Below are 19,591 nucleotides of genomic sequence, written 5' to 3'. Positions count from 1 at the left end.
TCAACATAGCAAAAAATTACAATGAAATAAAATCTAACTTTATATAGTACATAGTACCTACCAGGGATGTTGCGGATGTCAAGATAGTACCATAAAAAACGTCAAATATTACATTTTAGTAATTTTTATTTCAAGAAACCGGCCAAGTGCGAGTCGGACTCGCGTTCCAAGGGTTCCGTACATTAAGTCCCACTCACGCTTGACTGCTCATTTCTAATAGGTTTTTTTGGTTAATGACTAAATTACCTAGCAGTCTAGCACTTACGCCAATGCTAAGACGTTCCTGTACCGACCTGTTCCACATCCGCATCCGCATTAAATCCGCATCGATTTTATGCGGATGCGGATGCGCATGCGGATGTTGAAAATCATGCGGAAGTTCCGCGGTTGCGGATGCGGATGCGGATATTCGCAACATCCCTGGTACCTACTCAAATTTAATTAACTTTTAAGCAACTGCTACGTCATCTCACATGTTATTAGGGTTCCGTACCTCGAAAGGAAAAAACTCGTGCATCTGTCTCTCTGTCCGACCATCCCCCCCTTTAGCTCCGAAACTACTGGGACTAAAATCTTGTAAAAAATACACAACATAGGTATTTACCTATAGATTACAGGAAAACCTATTAGAAATGTGCAGTCAAGCGTGAGTCGGCCTTAATGTACGGAGCCCTTGGAACGCGAGTCCGACTCGCACTTGGTCAGTTTTTCTTATAAAAAGCTACATCTTTAAATCCTATGCGCTTACGTCATTTCAGAACTGGCATTAATTATTTTAAATTTAGAAGCCAACGTTCAAAGTGTTGCAACGGCCCACAAGGCCGGGCGTTAGCACGTCCTCAGCGCCATAAATATCTACACATTTCGATGCCTTATTCCTTTGAGATAAAGATCAAAAGTGCTTACATATTTGTGCATACAGAATACAATAATATAATAAATACCACATTGTCATCCAAGGATGCGTATAACGATACAGTCGGAGTCATGACATTTAATACATTAGGCAGTTAATTATACATAATTATACTTTTAAACGCTTTACAAACTTCTACGGCAAGTTAAAAAACTGCACTGCACATTTCTAATAAGTTTTCCTGTCATCTAATAGGTAAAGAACTATTTTGTGTATTTTTTCCAAAATTTTAGATACAGTAGTTTCGGAGATAAAGGGGGGGGGGGGAATTAACGGACAGACATACAGACGCACGGGTGATCCTATAAGGGTTCCGTTTTTTCCTTTTGAGGTACGGAACCCTAAAAACGATAAAAGCATTTACTGTGATAGATTTAGTAGTATAGTGACTAATATACCTACTCAAATTCTGGCATTAAAAAATAATATACATATTAAAGTCTACCTATATTATACATTATCGAAGAGATCTCTTCCAGATAAATTTGAAGTCACCTTGGAGACTACCCCAAGTCAAGATTCGTCATTAGTCATGACATAATCTCAGTCATAAGGCCAATGACCTAATATCAGTATCACGGAATCAACCGGCAATGACGAGCGAGGTCGTTGACCTTGATAATGTTTTGGCAATACACGTCACAGTTTATTAATTCGTGCACATCACACTTTGAAACCTAAATTCCAAAAATGTAAGCTGTAGAATGAATATAGGTATAAAAAAATATGGTTGAGTCGGTTTACGGACGATAATTTTGCGTGATAACGTCATAAGAAAACATTGATGAAAAATTGCATACTTTTATACGTTACCATGGAGATCTGTCCACAACGTTACCATGGAGATCCGTCCACAACGTGACACTTTTTCGTGCATGCTACCGGTGTTCATCAATTTATAAGACGTTATCACGTCAAAAACTTTTATGTGTAACCTAGAACATTACGGTCCAAAGAATCTGGAACTTCCTGGATTCAACGGGCATTATTTAGTAGTGAACTTTGAAGGACAACAACAGATCACTGCTTGATCGACGTGGCACTCAAAGGCCCACAACACCCCAATAATAAACCTTGTAAGGTCAATGTTGCTAATTCCGTCATAGGGTCTATTCCGTCCACGAGCGTATACTTCTTTGATTTTAAATCGTAGGAAAAAATACCATTCACTTTTGATTGCTGAAACTAGAAGCAATCGCTGTTTTGTCAATGAAACTATCAAATTTTTCGTTGTTCGAGAAAAGCGCTAGTGGACGGAATAGACCTTATGACAGAATTAGCCACATTGATCTTAGATGTAAAGCTCTGTTTTAATATTTCACATATTTAAGTTCTCAACTTCTCAAGTTCGATTAGCCTATTTGATACACAAATATCTGGGAGACCGAGCAAAACTCGCAAAACATATAAAAACTCAAAAATGCGCATTTTCCCAGAGATGAGACCTAGCAAGATCGATTTTTCGCCCCCAAAACCCCCATATAGCAAATTTCATCGAAATCGTTACAGCCGTTTCCGATAAATAAACAAGAATAGCTCGTTTAAAGGTATTAGATAGATAATTCTGTTTTACTACTACTAATAAACATTAGAGGCAAGCATGAGGTTACTTACCGTCATTGGCAACTTTGCTACCTTTGCAAAGTGTAATCGCCGAAATCATATGACGCGGCAGGGGCAGGTCAATGAACTTAATGAACTGCTGATGCTGATTTTGACGAATTGTGCAATCAGTCGATGACATTGGTGAAACAAGAGAATCAATGTGACGTTTTATTAAAATAATGTGATTATAGGTGTTAATTTTATAATCCTTCAAGCAATTTTGAACCTCTCAAACTCTCAATTTACTTGTTTATAGTCAGGTTTTTATTTCCTCTGAAAACCTAGCGCAGCGAAGTATATATGGCAATGGCATAACTAATTCCTTTTTAGTAGATCTTAGATAGATCTTAGATATTGCCTTTACTGGTACTGTTTCGTGCTATTTTATTCCTTTCTCTTAAGTATCCGTAAACCTAATAAAGGTTAAAAAGTAATCCATCAAGGGATACCCCTACAAGGCGAGCAAACAAGGGTTCATTGACCCGTGACGCGCCCGTGACGTCACGTGTCACTTGTCACTTTTATTTTAAGACAATTAACGGTTCGATGAAAAAGAAACTTGGGCCATTTATAGGATGATTTACCCTTGTTGTTTGAGTTTTTTTTTATTTAAATTTAATGTTGTAAATGCTCCTTCTAAGTTTTTTAAAGTTTTCTTTCCAAATTTGAGTTTATATTTATATTATAGTATTTTTATTCGTTATCAAGATTTGTTTTCGGAAAACGTTAAAAAGGTGACGTCGACTTGAATTTTAATAAGCGTTATTATGTAATTCCAAAATTGTACGTGAAGTAGATAGTTTTTTTGCGATAATAACATTTATTTAGGTATTTTTAGGCTTTTCTTTACATTTTAATCAATTTTTACTGCAAGTTTTTATTAACAATATTCATTTAACTTCATAATCCGTTTTTATAAGTTCGTTGCCGCACACCTACATAAATTTGGCACTTGGCACTTTCAATGGAAGTGCCCTTGAACCTGGTTAAGTCTAATTGACTGGTCTAGCCAAAATAAGAACACTTGGCATGATAGTCTAGGTACTAATACTTAAAAACTAAATCTAGTAATATTAACTGGATCAGGCATGAGGGGTACGGAAATGACCGACCGGGATTTATGTATCTTTCAGTAGGAGTAGCAGCGAAAGCGCTATTATTGTTTGTCCTTGTCACAGTCTCGCATTTTTTTTTATTCCCCACCGTAAATTAGTATGGATTATGGTGGGCAACAAATAAATTCGACCAATCATAGTGTGGCATTGCGTATGTTTTGTCCCTCACGGACGCACGCGTATACCACATCTATTAGGATCCTACCTTCTATGAAATGTAAATACTAACATACTCATTTATAAAACTTAGTTAATCACAGTTGAATTTTGTCTTTTTCTAAGAAAGTTAAATAGGACATGATGGATAGGGACAAAAGATTATCAACGGCTTTTTAGATTTGACAGACGTTTATGAATAACACTATACAGTTAAATATTTTTTTTTCTATACTACTGATGATCACCAAAAGAACGATTGTAAAATATAAAAATCAGTCAAATCACTCATATTACTTATACAATAAATATTCCATTTGCATTAATATAATGCTTCCTGTTATTACAGTGCGGTGTCAAAAGCTAAATACCGCATTTTAACTTTTAACCTCTACATAGCAACAAAATGCATTTAAAAACAATCCAAGTCAAAGTGCCCGTACAAGGTGCATTCACCTCCCGAATACACGTGTCACCGCCACAGTAACATTAACAGCCTAACTGCATAAATACTGCAACTAAAAACGAACCCTAATTGCATTATAATTAGAGTTCACTTTCGTTTCGCTTGATTGATAAAAGTTGGTAAGTAGCCGGTAAAAATGGAATGCTGATAGAGTATTTAAAATTATACCGTGATGTTATGTAATAGAATCCAGTTTTAAATAAGCGTATTGCAGAATGGATTGAATGCATTAGAAAAAGTACTCTAAATAGTCATAATTTAAAGTTTATTTTTGAATAATGGCCGTTTTTAAGTGTTCGAAGTATGAATTGTGTTCAATATGGAATTGGAGATGACTGATTTATTTGAAAATAGTTCTTAATGCGTGTTCTTAAAATTGGATTTTGAATGATTTAGATCGAGGGTTAAGATGTTTATTTATTTGTTTTATAAATGAGTGCCGCGTAGATGACATTTTTGTTCCAAAGCATTTTTTTTCTTCGCGGTTCGGATCAAATACATAATTTGTGGCAATTTAATGAATTGTTTCATACTGTTTTTAATACTTCCGGCTATGGATTAGGATTACAACTATATCCAAAACAAGGAAAATAATAGTAATTACAGTGATTATTATTACTCTTTCCTTTATGGTACAATGACTATGAGTTTAAAAGGTAATTTTTAGGGTTCCGTACCCTAAGGGTAAAAAACGGGACCCTATTACTAAGACTTCGCTGTCCGTCCGTCCGTCCGTCCGTCCGTCCGTCTGTCACCAGGCTGTATCTCACGAACCGTGATAGCTAGACAGTTGAAATTTTTACAGATGATGTATTTCTGTTGCCGCTATAACAACAAATACTAAAAACAGAATAAAATAAAGATTTAAGTGGGACTCCCATACAACAAACGTGATTTTTGACCGAAGTTAAGCAACGTCGGGCGGGGTCAGTACTTGGATGGGTGACCGTTTTTTTGCTTGTTTTGGTCTATTTTTTGTTGATGGTGCGGAACCCTCCGTGCGCGAGTCCGACTCGCACTTGGCCGGTTTTTTTATCTTTACCACGGATAGTGTAGTGTCAATATAAATATACTGGGTCAACCAAATCTTGTCAGTAGAAAAAGGCAGCAAATGAAAAATGTAGGCGCGAAGGGATATCGTCCCATAGAAAATTTGAATTTCGCGCTTTTTTTTTACTAACAAGATTTGGTTGACCATCTATAAACTGAAATTGCGTAAATTTAAGTATGTAATTTAAACGATTCAAATAATGCAAACAAAATTTATTTATGTCGTGTCAATTTCTGTAAAATAGATTTTGGGGTACTTTAGATAAGGCACCTGCAAAATTTGGTATTCAAAACATGCAAAGTGGTCCAATACCTAGTAAACATTGTAGTAAAAAATATTTAAACCCCATTTATTTTTAAGTACGTGTGCTTAAAACATGCAAAATGGTGCAATACTACGAAAATGTAGTCAGAAATGTACACCCAAAGGTGTGTCATTTTAACCCAAATTTTTGGACAATTAACACAGTTTTCGAACAAAGAAAAAAAATCGACTAATTGCGGAAAATTATTGATTATTGGGGGCACAAACATTTAAAGTCGATTGGGAGCAAATGATATCGTAAATGTAAATAGGTTTATTTGGGACGTGACGTCAAAATAGCCAACTTGTACTTTTGGCTAAAAGGGTTTGGTTAATTTAGTTAAAATGCACTCTGTAACTGGTTTAGGTATGAGTTGTAAAAAAAGGGGCTGTATTCATATAGTATTAAAAAAAACAATTATATCCCATCAGTCATAAAAATATTATAGAAGTACCTACTAAATCCAAGTTTTATATACTTAATACAACAATTTATTGACCCAAAAACTAATATGAGTACTAAATTGTATCGATGCATTTTTACTTTTAATTAGTAAGTACATAGAGTACAAGTACAAAGAAAAATACGTAATCAAGTACTTCATGCGTTTAATTATCAGCAGTTATTTTATTGACTTGTTATATTTTTTACCACGGATTTTTATTCAATAGAATTGATATCAGACGTAAATACCACATGAGAACCTCATTAATGGTGATAAAATACTAAAATATAATACTTTTATCATTCCTTACTTTTTCATAAACACAACAATTTTTATTTTAACCCTTTACCAGGCTGACAGTTCAAAAATGACAACCGAATGTCAGTCTTCCTTATCAAGAATGAAACACATGTTTGAAGTGCCGTATGTGGGAAATATATATCCCTTAGCCTGGTTCGGGTAAAAAGGAACACAAACATAGCCTGGCGCTACTAAAATAACTATTTATTTTTGTCCAAACACCGTTATTCAATGCCGACAAGATTTAACGTCTCATCAGCATAACAAATTCGGGCGTCCTAAGGGCTAGTCACCAATCCGGAGCAGGCAAAAGGGCGACGGCCGTACGGCGACGGAAAGTCTGAAAACCCAGACAACGAACCAGAACAGCCTAGCTAAAACTAGGGCTCGCGGTCGCGTCCGGATTTCGTGCACCCGTTGCCGGGGCCCCGTTCTCGTGCTACACGAAACCGGATTTGTGGCCCGTTCGGAACGGGTAATTAGGGTCCGTGTAATTAAAGTCCGTGTACCCGTGTTACCCGTGTGTCCGGATCCACGGATATTCATTACACGCGGGTCCGGCCCGTTCTCGACGTACAGTGACGATCGGACGCGTTCTTTTTAAGAGCGAAGAACGAAAATCAGTCTCAAGAACGAAAGATAAATACCTATTGAATACTAGCTGTTGCCCGCGACTTCGTTCGCGTGGATTTGTATGTTGGTGGTAATATATTTTACATGAGAATAGAAGCAAAAGATAGCAGATTATGCAGCAAAAGATAGCAGTCTTCTTCTTCTTCTTTATTTGCCATGCCCTAACAAAAGAGTAGGTACAACAGGCTGACTTAATGCCGCTAATGGACCTAATTTCAAAATTAGTAATTAAACTTTTTTTTGCGTTCCTCTAAAGTCTACATTTTTCCATGAGTGGAAAGAAATAAATATTTCATTTTTCACAGTTTATAATAAACAATAACAAGCAAAACGAAAAAAACAGAACATTAACAACTAGGTAAAACTATAAATGCAATTCAGATTAAAAACGATGACCGGCGGTGTGGCAAACTCAAACCTTATTAATGACTAATGACTCTAATGAGTACTTGTGAGTTCAAAAGCTGCCCCCTCTAAAATAACTGAATAAATACCACTCTTACCTTGTTTGTAAAACAGCACGGCTAATTCTTCAACTTTCCAAACAAAAGGTATGCCTGGTAAAATACCAGTGTCAAAGGGAATCAGGGTGTCAGAGTCTATATTATCAGTAAAAATCTATACATGAGTTTTCTAAGTTGTAAGCCATAAAGTTGTACATATTTTTCTTAGTTTTCTTGAAATAAACTGTTTATTTTTGTTTATAAAACCAGTAGTGTGCCGAATTATGGTCTTACAATACAAGAATACTGTAGGTACTAGTTTTGTATTCAATAACGCCCTTACTCGAATATAATCATTATAAATATAACCGATGCAAAAAATATAACTCGACATTGATTCAAATATATTTAAGTACCTAACCCCCTATTCGTACGCAATATAACATAATTTTTAACATTTTATAATGAATTAATGATACCTAGGTACTTATTTCTTTCAACTCAAAACTCAAACCGGCCCGCGTGGGTCGGTCCACTCGGTCCGTCGGCGCTGTGTATTCAATACCCGAACGGAGCCGAGATTCGGATCCGAACGCACTACACGGGGGAACGGACTACACGGGGGAACGGACTACACGGGAACGGACTTCGACGGGTTCGGGTAGTTCGGACGCTTAGCACCGCCGGGGCTAAGAACACGGACGCACGGGTTGGCGGGTAGCACGGATATCGGGAGCCCTAGCTAAAACTAGCACAGCCGAGCTTGAACTTCAAATAGGTTTTTAGGACTAGAGTTTTGGCAGTACAAAAGTTTTGGGTCACAAAAAAGGTTTATAGTTCCTTACTTCTTAGTGTTCAAATATGAACTTGAACTGATGAAAGGATAAAAAATATGAATTAACATTGTGCCTTACTTGAAATAGTACATTGTGCAACATGGGGCGTAAGCTAAATATTGCAAACGAGAGTAAGTTAAATCGCGAAGGCTTGCCGGAGCGATTTATAGACTCGAGTTTGCAATATTAGTACGCCCCGAGTTACACACAATGTTTTTCATCACACTTGCGATACAAAAATGAAGTATAAAGACAAAAAAGTGTTAATAATCATGTACTAGAAACTTCATTACTCCCTAGGAAAAAAGCTTTTTCTATTACTCCCGCTAAGCCTGCGTGCAATTCCACATTTACTGAGCGAGTGTGATGAAAATAATACTTTTATGCTTAGGGCCGGTACAGACCGACCGCAATCCCACTGCAACTTGTATGGGAACTGCACACCGACGTTGCACTTGGCGTGCAGTTCCCATACAAGTTGCAGTCGGGTTGCAGTCCGTCTGTATCGGCCCTAAGCTGTTAGAGTCTGTGCGGAAAGAGCGTATAAGCGGTAAGCGGAGAGGGTATAAGCGGTATACTTTTCATATATTTGAAATATTTTAGTTGTTAAATATGACTTTTACTTACTACATTCTTCTTCCTTTCTACGAGTATCATCATTTCTTTTTCTTATTCTTACGTGCAACCCGGACAAATCAGTGTAAGGCAAAGTAGGCATATCATTAATCCCAGGGTACATACACTAATCTAATCAGTTGACGCCATTTTTGTCATCCCCGTCAGTGGCGATACAGAAAGCAAATTATATAAATATGTCAAAGTTTTATCTCAATTCAAAACATACGTAATTGGCATAATTGCACATCAAAGTAATTTAATTAGAAACTGAAATGTGACGTTTTTTTTGAAGAAACGTCACTTATGACACTGACATATATAATCCATATCGTATCTAGACGTCATATTTGATATATCTTAGAGCTCGAATCGGCCCGAATATTAGGTACTTACTTGTTTTAATTCTAATATGTCCGTTTCGTATATCTACCTGTTGATAACCAGAGAACTTTGGATTTATCAATATGGTCTATGAGTACGTGCTTTATTCATAGTCCCATATTATCATATACTATAAATATGTGTATGTATGCCTGCGATATGGACTTCAAATAGTTTTAGTAGTTGATATGAATATTTGGTTATGTCATCACAATAGCTCGTGTATTACGTATATAACTACATATACAGGGTGCTTCCTGTAACAGGAGCAATAAATTAAACTAAAGGCTGTATTTCTCAAACTGACCAACATTTTCTCAGCGACTTTTAAAAATTATAAATCCTTTAGACTTCCTCTTTTTCATACAAAAAAAATATTGCCTTCAATGTATGCTGACATCAGTGTTTTTGACGTTGCTTGTCACGCTTTAAACATAACAAAATTTGCAATACATTGCGTCTTAGAATAAACTTTAAAGTGTAATAAAAATCAAAACATGAGTTATTTTCAAAAGTTGCTGAACAAATGTTGGTCAGTTTGAGGAGTACAGCCTACAGTTTAATTTATTGCTCCTGTTACAGGAAGCACACTGTATATGTAATATATCAATTCAATTAACAGTAGGAAGCAATCTATTCAATATAATAGAGATTTAAATGACATACTGGTCAATTCGAACGTAGACTGATATTAGAATGACATCTAAATGATGCCGTTCAGATATTGTGCATTTCGCTTGTACTTGTCCGTACATGTATTGGTTCGAGCGAGACGCACGGTAGCTAAATAAGATCATTCAGATATCATTCTGATGACAGTGTAGGTTCGAATTGGCCTGATAGAGACATACCAACATTTCTTTCAAGTTCAAGATTTAATGAAATGTGACGTGATTATTTAATTATTGTCACTACAATAGTATAAAACAAAGTCGCTTCCCGCTGTCTGTCCCTAGTCCCTATGTATGCTTAGATCTTTAAAGCTACGCAACGGATTTTGATGCGTTTTTAGGGTTCCGTAGCCAAATGGCAAAAAACGGAACCCTTATAGATTCGTCATGTCTGTCTGTCTGTCTGTCTGTCTGTCCGTCTGTCCGTCCGTATGTCACAGTCACTTTTCTCTGAAACTATAAGAACTATACTGTTGAAACTTGGTAAGTAGATGTATTCTGTGAACCGCATTAAGATTTTCACACAAAAATAGAAAAAAAACAATAAATTTTGGGGTTCCCCATACTTAGAACTGAAACTCAAAAAATTTTTTTTCATCAAACCCATTCGTGTGGGGTATCTATGGATAGGTCTTCAAAAATGATATTGAGGTTTCTAATATAATTTTTTTCTAAACTGAATAGTTTGCGCGAGAGACACTTCCAAAGTGGTAAAATGTGTCCCCCCCCCCTGTAACTTCTAAAATAACAGAATGATAAAACTAAAAAAAATATATGATGTACATTACCATGTAAACTTCCACCGAAAATTGGTTTGAACGAGATCTAGTAAGTAGTTTTTTTTTAATACGTCATAAATCGCCTAAATACGGAACCCTTCATGGGCGAGTCCGACTCGCACTTGGCCGCTTTTTTTAATATAGATAGAGTGATTCAAGAGGAAGGTTTATGTGTAATTTGTTAACCCGTGCGAAGCCGGGGCGCGTCGCTAGTTTAGGTATATGTTAGCGTCAGCGATTGGGTAGAAAACAATAAATATTGTCGAATTGATCAGTCCTGCAATAACTCAAATAACATATGCCATAATTATTTAACATTAAATTAATAAGAAAGTAACTAAGTCATAGTTATAAACCTATATATTTATAACTCCGGCTCCATTTTAATCGATTTGACAATAACGCATGATAACATCATACAACACATAATTGTGACTTCAAAATTACCTTAAATCTCTTAAATATATGACTGACCCTTAACCCAAAGGATTACAGTGCATTTTGCTAAAACGCGATCACTATACGAGGTTTCGAAAGTTATCAGGACGAGTACCTATGAACTGAACGTGAATAAATGTGCCATTCTCAACCAAAAGGGTACTTAGTGTCGGTTGTCAACAAGGCGTTATTTCCATATACCTTCAATTTGAAATCAACCTTATCGACAACCGACAATGTGTTACCTTTTGGTTGAAAACGTCACAAATAGATCAGCATATGTATGTGTGTGTTTAATGGGATAGTGGACCAATCATCACCTCTTAATTTAATGGAATAGTGGACCAATCTTCACCTCTTAATTTAATGGGATAGTGGACCAATTATCACCTCTTAATTTAATGGGATAGTGGACTAATCATCACCTCTTAATTTAATGGGATAGCGGACCAACCTTCACCTCTTAATTTTAAGAGGTGAATGACCTTGATATTGCAGATGGCAGTCAAGTCTTAACCTAATCTAGTTTTAGTACGACTCTTCTTTGTTACGCTTGAAACTAGTCGGACCAAGTGAACTCTGCACAGACTTTACAAAGTGTGGATGACATTATAAATATTATGAGGGTTAATCAACTTTTTCTTGTCACACGTTGGTTACGGTCTCCTGAGTCACTCTTAAAATTCTAGGTTTTTCGTATTTAAATGAACCAAACTTGCATTTTATGGGAGAAATAAGACCTTTCCATAATGGGACATCTACTGAGCATGTTAGTAGACCATGGTACAGCAGTTCTTCTAACAATCTATGCTACTATTGTCTCCTCGCTGATGGGACAGAATAACAACAAGAAATAGTTGATTGACCCATGACCTTATTTAAAAAAAAATATTGTTACACTGTCAGTATTGTCACGTTGTTACTACAATCGGTGAAGAATTAGCTAAGATGAACTATACTTACTTAAAATGTTATGATGAATAATGAAGACAAGGAAAGAAACGTTGTGTGATAACTTAAGTGAAAAATTACCGTTTGTGGGTACAGTAACTACAGTATAGTGCAACGGACCACCGCAACCACAACGTTCACCACCCACGATATGCCACTTCATTCTGAACTAATAGCCGTATTCGAACAATAAGATACGTCAAATATTAGATATAGAAATGATATGGATCGGATATGTCAGTGTCAAAAAAGTGTGAAAAGTGACGATTCTTCAAACAAAATCGTCACTTTTGACACTTGTTTGACACGATATTATGCCACTTCATTCTGAACTAATAGCCTTATTCGAACAATAAGATACGTCAAATATTAGATATAGAAATGATATGGATCGGATATGTCAGTGTCAAAAAAGTGTCAAAAGTGACGATTCTTCAAACAAAATCGTCACTTTTGACACTTGTTTGACACTGACATATCCGATCCATATCGTTTCTATATCTAATATTTGACGTATCTTAAAGTTCTAATATGGCTGCAAGTCTTTTGGCATTTATAGATACTCGTTTTATTTTAGAAAATCACGCATTCATGACATTCATGTATTGCTATGAATGGAAATTAAGTAAATTCGTAGAATAGGTGAAAATCCCGTATTGTAGGTCAAAGGTCATTGAACTTTTGAAAATATACAAAAAATTGTTATATTGATCTTATTTATGGCTCTGGTTTAATTTAGTGAAGGATTCTTTAATTTTTTTTAATATATTAAATAGTCGATTATTAATGGGATGTCCTTGGAGTATACAGCGTCCATATACTATGGTAGTCTCTTACTAACAGGCAGCGACCTTATTTTATATTTCATCATGGCGAAAAATTAAAGTAACGTTGCAATTAAAACATGCCCAAAAAAAACATACCTCGTATAGAATTAGCAGCCTTCTTATCCATAAACATGGTGTTCATAGAGGACCCGAACATCCCGTCGCTGCTCCCTGGAGGGGGGGAGGTGCTGTCAGCCACAGACCCTGAGATGTCCTGCATCCCCATCCCCATCTGGTTATGCATCACATCCGTGTGCGGTTCTCGTTTCAGCTGCATCCCCTGTGGCAAGGACGTGTGCAGCATCGTGGTTGCTGACGAGTGTCCTCCATGCTGATCAGGCGGCCATTGCGATCCAAAAAGCTCGTGAAACTGGTTATTATTCATTTTCAAAAAAAAAAAACTTTTTTTGTCTAGGGTTCAGGTTGTCTGCGACCACTGTGCGAATCTCATTCGCATTATTCTACTATCACTGTGTTTGGTGTTTCTCTTGATGTTCGACTTGGTCGTTAAGGCAACTTTTTTTTTACCATATGACTATGGCACGATTTTTCAACTTTGTTGTTATGTAAGCACCAGTTAACTGATATATATAATGTTCCGGCTAAAAACGGTAAAGTTTCTTTTTGCAAAGTTTATTTCGGGTATTAACTTCTTGAAAAGTAATAATTTTTTTGGCATTTTGTCTCCGTGGTGAAGTTTTATAAATCACTTTCCCTTCAAAACATGTAAGGCACTGTTTTTTATTTTTATTGTTCACACTTGTTCCCGTATAATATGTTATCCTTAAAAAACATTGAATCTGCAAAGAAAAACAGAACGGAAAGAAGGATTGAATTCTTTAAAGTTACGGAAAAATGCCAATTTGGGAACGATTTTAAATAACCGTCCGGTTACTTAAAATCAGCAACACACTTTTGTAAATCCAGCTAGGTCACTTCACTGTCACTTTGTAAAAATATACGTTCACCTCACTACTGTAGAAGAAAAAATTTGTACGTTTATTTTGTACTATATGTAGTGCACAACTCGGTGTCCCGACGGCGACTGGCTGCCCGCGCGACGCTCCGAACGTGACTGACGCACTGTCGAATCTTCAAAGACTACGAAAAAAAAATTCATCCGAATATTCCAGCTAGCTCATAGTTATAGTTCAACGTCCAGCCAGTGACAAAAATCCGCGTAAAACAGTCTTATTAAGAAGAAAAAAGTCACGTACCCGGTGCTGGTGCTAAAGAACGTTCGATTTTCAAAATTCGAAATGGAAAAATCTTAGTTTTAATTGTAATTAAGAAGCAAAATGACTGGCCGGTATGACTCGCAATGTGGGTGTGTGCGTGACGACGTAATCTATACGCGCGGCGCGCACACCGCGGCGCTCAGGGCGTTGAACCGAGGACCCAAACAAAGTGGATTTCGGTGAAAAGTTGTTGAACCCTAGGAACGTTCGAACCGCGATTTTGGCAAACGTTCGATTTTCGAATTTCGTTTTTAATTAACGGCTTTTCTATTGTAACTGATATTGTCGGTGTGTTAAGAGGTCAGTGACCCCGGAAAATGCGTTCGTGTGCTCGTTTTGTTTTATTAGTCATTTTGTTTTTATTTTGCAATTAATGTTTATAGGGATTTTAATTGCTCTTTCCTATAACTTAGGTACTTACCTGTAGAAGGTATAAGAAAAACATATAAGTGCCTTTCGTCAATTTAGTTTTAGAATTTACGTTAAAATTCAAACATAGAACGAGAAATGTTAGCTTATTTAGATCGTAGGTATAACTCATTCCTATTCTATTTTACAATATTTACGTATTTTATTTACATGGAGTTGCAGGCGTCCATAGGCTACGGTGACTGCTTACCATCAGGCGGCCCGTATGCTTGTTTGCCACCTATGTGGTATAAAAAAAACATTATAGGGTGCCCAAAAATATTTTGACAAATGACAAAAAAAAATTCTTACTTATCTTCACATCTTTTAAGAATGTTATTTAAAATTAAAATTTATAAGCATTTAACTAAAAAAAAAACAAGTTATTTTATTATACAAATATTTGCCTTTGACACACAAACGCACAAAGAGAAAAAACAGTACAAAAATTGCTAAAAGTATTTATGGGCATCCTAGATTGAAACCTAGAAATTTTAAAATATTTCATTCTTTAGGTTCATAGATAAATTCCTAGGTAGAGTAGATTACCTAATAGGACTCTACTAAACATTTCTACATCTGACTCAGCCCAGACCTAAATATCGACCGGCTGACTCAGTATTTGGCCGACTAACCCGCTGTCCTGGGTTTGATTCCCCGGTCGAGACAAATTAATGAAATTAAGGTTTTCATACTGTGATGTACCTAAGTCTGATATAGTGCCTGATAATTATCATTAAATATTTGCTTTGATTAGTTGTAATTGTTTTTTTTATGATGTCCAGAAATTATATTTATTTACTTAGAGGTTAAATTAAAAGACACTGCACCTACTTAATCTTTCTGGTTTGACCCATTGGTTGACTGGTAGAGAATGCCTTAAGGCATTAAGTCCGCCATTTGTACCTTCATGTATTGTGAATAACTCTTTATCATTATACAAGTAAAAAATAAAAAAGTATTATTGAAAATTAAACTGAAAAAGTAACGTCTCTATAATTAAAAGTGTTGATTTGGTTCCAAACCTGAAACGTCATCCAAACAGCTGTCCAAAAACTTTCAGAGCACACCTTTCAAAATACGTCAAAATATCTCGCGATCCAAACCCACGTGGTCCCATTAATGACTATCACTTTATTTTACTGTCATTGACCCCGAAGGTAAACCTGAAAACTTTTGGAACATCCTTTCAAAAATACTCCCAAAATATCTCATGGCCACGTGGTCACAATTACTCATTATGTACTTAGGACGTTTTATGGTGTTTTTAATGTCTTTGACCCCAAAGGTGATTATACGGGGGCGCAAGGACGTTCAAATTGTGGGTGATTGACTTGTGTGGGGTTATGTTATGAAATGTTGCGAAATGACCGAGAACTTTTAGAAGAAGCGCTGGTGGCCTAGCGGTAAGAGCGTGCGACTTGCAATAGCGTGGGGTCGCGGGTTCAAACCCCCGGCTCGTACCAATGAGTGTTTCGGAACTTAAGTACGAAATATCATTTGATATTTACCAGTCGCTTTTCGGTGAAGGAAAACATCGTGAGGAAACTGGACTAATCCCAATAAGGCCTAGTTTTACCCTCTGGGTTGGAAGGTCAGATGGCAGTCGCTTTCGTAAAAAAGTACCTACGCCAATTACTGGGATTAGTTGCCAAGCGGACCCCAGGCTCCCATGAGCCGTGGCCAAAATGCCGGGACAACGCGAGGAAGAAGAGAGGTGACCGAGAACTTTTAGAGCGGTCCAATGAGTTTTTAGTTGACCTGTCTGGCCTAGTGGGTAGTGACCCTGCTAATGAAGCGTATGATCCCGGGTTCAAATCCCGGTAAAGGCATTTATTCGTGTTATGAGCACGGATATTTATTCCTGAGTCATGGGTGTCTTCTATATATTTATTAAGTACCCACAACACAAGCCTTCTTTAGCTTACTGTGGGAGTTGTGGGACTTACGGGACTTACGGCGCGATTCGGGAAATGAATTAGTGATTCATTAGATATGAAATAGTAAAGATATATGTGACGTTCCACGGCAAAAGGTACCTTATGGCGGCTGGCGCTTACGCCATTAATTAACGCCGCTCCAATATTCAGCCGGGGCAATGGTCCCTTTTGCCGTGGAACGTCACATATCTTTACTATTTCATATCTACGGAATCTCTTATTCATTTAGCCGTTAGTGAATTTGTGTAAAGATAATGAGGTAGTAATTAAGTATTTATTAACAGTAATGGGTAACATATATTGGGGTTTTTCAATCAATATTGGCGGAACCCCTGTCAAAAATTGCGAAATTCGTGTACCTACAGTTTTTTTGATGTCCTTGTTTAGTAACACTTGTTGAAATTATTTATTATAGAATCCCCAACGGAGCCGACATGTCTTTTTGATAAAGGCTTCTTTTAAATAAGTAGACAAAAAAAAGGTATTTATTATATATGTATTTTTATACATCTAAATCGGTTCCGCGATAAAGCGTGAAGAGGTAACAGACAGACAGAAAGACTTTCGAACTTATAATATTATGTAATTAGTAGTGGGATTAAAAACCTTATACAGGGTGTTTCCTGTAACAGGAGCAATAAATTCAACTGTAGGCTGTACTCCTCAAACTGACCAACATTTGTTCAGCAACTTTTGAAAATAACTTATGTTTTAATTTTTATTACACTTTTAAGTTTATTCTAAGACGCAATGTATTGCAAATTTTGTTATGTTGAAAGCGTGACAACGTCAAACACACTGATGTCAGCGTACTACATTGAAGGCAATATTTATTTTGTATGAAAAAGAGGAAGTCTAAAGGATTCATAATTTTTAAAAGTTGCTGAATAAATGTTGGTCAGTTTGAGGAGTACAGCCTTTAGTTTAATTTATTGCTCCTGTTACAGAAAGCATCCTGTATCATACAGTATAACATCATAAAATTCATAAACCCATTTCCGTTAAAAATTAAAAACAGGGATCAATAGGTCGTCAGCCTAGAGCGAGAGGTCCGTGACGTCACGGGCGTCTCGCTCGCACTCAAGGTCACCACCCGGAGGGACAGAAGGGCGTAAGTGCCTGGGAAGTGGGAACTACCCTGTAGCCCTAAAATCAGGATTAAGATAAGTTGTCAAAAACATCATTTTTAGGGTTCCGCTCAAAAGGAAAAAAAACTGAACCCTTATAGGATCACTTCGTTGTCCGTCCGTCTGTCGGTGTGTCTGTCACGTCAATCAATACCCTTTTTGATACAAGCTTTTATCGCTGATTCTACAAATACCTGCAATAATATGTTACTCTTCGAAGGTCGCAAAAATATGTGACAAGTTCTCACGGCTCTACAAATAAGATTGTGTCAAATATTTTTGCGGCCTTCGTTGTATAACATTTTATTGCAGCTGACTGTACTTTTCTTTCAACAGACAACTAATAGATCAATCTACAACAACTAACAAATCAATAAAAGTTTGATTGATTGAATACTCATCGACAATTCTAACAAACCCAAACAGAAGGTTACGTTGTTTTATCACAGAGTTCTTATGGCCACCTCCTGTCTCCATCATAAGATCACTAAAATACGAGTATATTATGCGACTAAATATTGTACATAAGTAATACAAAATTCACAATAGGGATGATGACACATGTTGAATTTTATAACAAAATCTAGTAAAATAGATAGCAAACGAGCAATTTATCACAATAATGTGGATATTAAAATAAAATATTGAATAATTACAAAAATACAGGACCTGAAAGTTTCAAAATTTAAGTTTTTTTTAACTTCCAAAAACGATGAAAGTAAGGGTACCATTCGATTCCTTACATTTCATTCAAAAAAATATTGTATAGCAACTATATACATAAACGCAATATTTCACCGACAAAAACGCAATTTTCTTGTTTTGTCCATACTACATGATGGGCGAAGTCGTCACGGCCCCTGGCCGTTTTGTTTAGGGCGTTTCGTGAGTGACGTGCGACTGTCGGCCTTTGACTACAATTACTGACTTTTGTGTTACTTTAATGCAATGGGTCCCATATAGACATTTATTTGATCCTAAAAACAAACCCGATCGATTGATACCATAAAAAAAATTAGTCATGTAGCCTATTGTAGGTAATCTTACCGTAATAGGGATCTTGGTCACATCCTCTTAATACGTAAACTACCGTAAAATGGGATGAGTAGGGGCAAAACTGACATTCAAACCTCGATAAAATTTTATCTTTACATACGTCTGCAAACTGAATGGTGTATATAATAAGTGTTCCGGGCGTTTGTATTTTAGTTTTTATTTTATTTTCGGTAGTTCCATTTCATAACTTTGACGATAAACAGGAAATCCCACCTCACCCCGTAGTCCCTCGTAATTGGGGTGAGATGGGATTTCATACAAAGGTGACTTTGGAAGATTGTAGGATCGATTTTTTTTATGAGTATTACTATAGCTCCATTTTAAATTGGAATACATTATTATTGTAGCAGTAGCCTTAAAATTCCATCTCACCCCCCTTTCATCCCTTATCTCCCCATTCATAAACCAACTCTCCCCGCGAACCCTACTCACCCCATTTTACGGTATGGAAAGGTCAATGTACAATATTACTTCAAATATTTGTAATAAAACACGTGTGTACTAAGAAATGTACTATGATGATAAAATATTGTAAATACAAATTGTTGCTATGGCCGATATCTTTAAATCTGTACTATATGTACTTAAAAATTGATAAAAATTGCATGTTTTATCAGTAGGAGTTCGTTGACTTGTAAACATGTTATTTTGAGTGGGCTTATACTCTAAAAGGTAATTTATTCCAATAAAATAATACCCAAAATAATTTGCTAAATAAACCATGACTTTATTTATTTATTTATACCAGTATAGTTTTATATTTTTTCTACTCCCGTATTTTTATTTGTCATGTAAAGGGTCGTGCAGTATCTTTTTGGCAGTTTTTCGATACTTCGTGTAATGACCACTTAAAAAACATTGAATGAAATACATTGTTGCCAACCATA

At 36.3% G+C, this 19,591-nt stretch overlaps 2 protein-coding genes across 9 annotated transcripts in view; one reads left to right on the top strand and one right to left on the bottom strand.

Moving 5' to 3' along the window:
- LOC134659242 (androgen-dependent TFPI-regulating protein-like) overlaps positions 1 to 19,591 on the top strand; it is a 317,918-nt gene that overhangs the window by 62,536 nt on the left and 235,791 nt on the right. The gene's annotated exons all lie outside the window — the stretch shown is intronic.
- Positions 1 to 19,591, bottom strand: part of LOC134659230 (probable nuclear hormone receptor HR3) — a 200,875-nt gene that overhangs the window by 36,481 nt on the left and 144,803 nt on the right. The window contains exon 1 of one of the 8 annotated variants that reach the window (XM_063514860.1): positions 13,032 to 14,127. The exons of 6 other annotated variants lie outside the window; for them this stretch is intronic. In XM_063514860.1, coding sequence (XP_063370930.1) covers positions 13,032 to 13,320 — 289 coding nt within the window. In that variant the 5' untranslated portion in view covers positions 13,321 to 14,127. Of the gene's footprint in view, positions 1 to 13,031; positions 14,128 to 19,591 lie in introns of those variants that run through there. One more of the 8 variants, XM_063514866.1, reaches the window with a different exon arrangement.

The sequence above is a fragment of the Cydia amplana genome, chromosome 24, assembly GCF_948474715.1.
Source record: "Cydia amplana chromosome 24, ilCydAmpl1.1, whole genome shotgun sequence".
Classification (NCBI taxonomy): domain Eukaryota; kingdom Metazoa; phylum Arthropoda; class Insecta; order Lepidoptera; family Tortricidae; genus Cydia; species Cydia amplana.
Note: the sequence above shows the minus strand (reverse complement) of the source record. Positions and strands in the feature narration are given on the sequence as shown.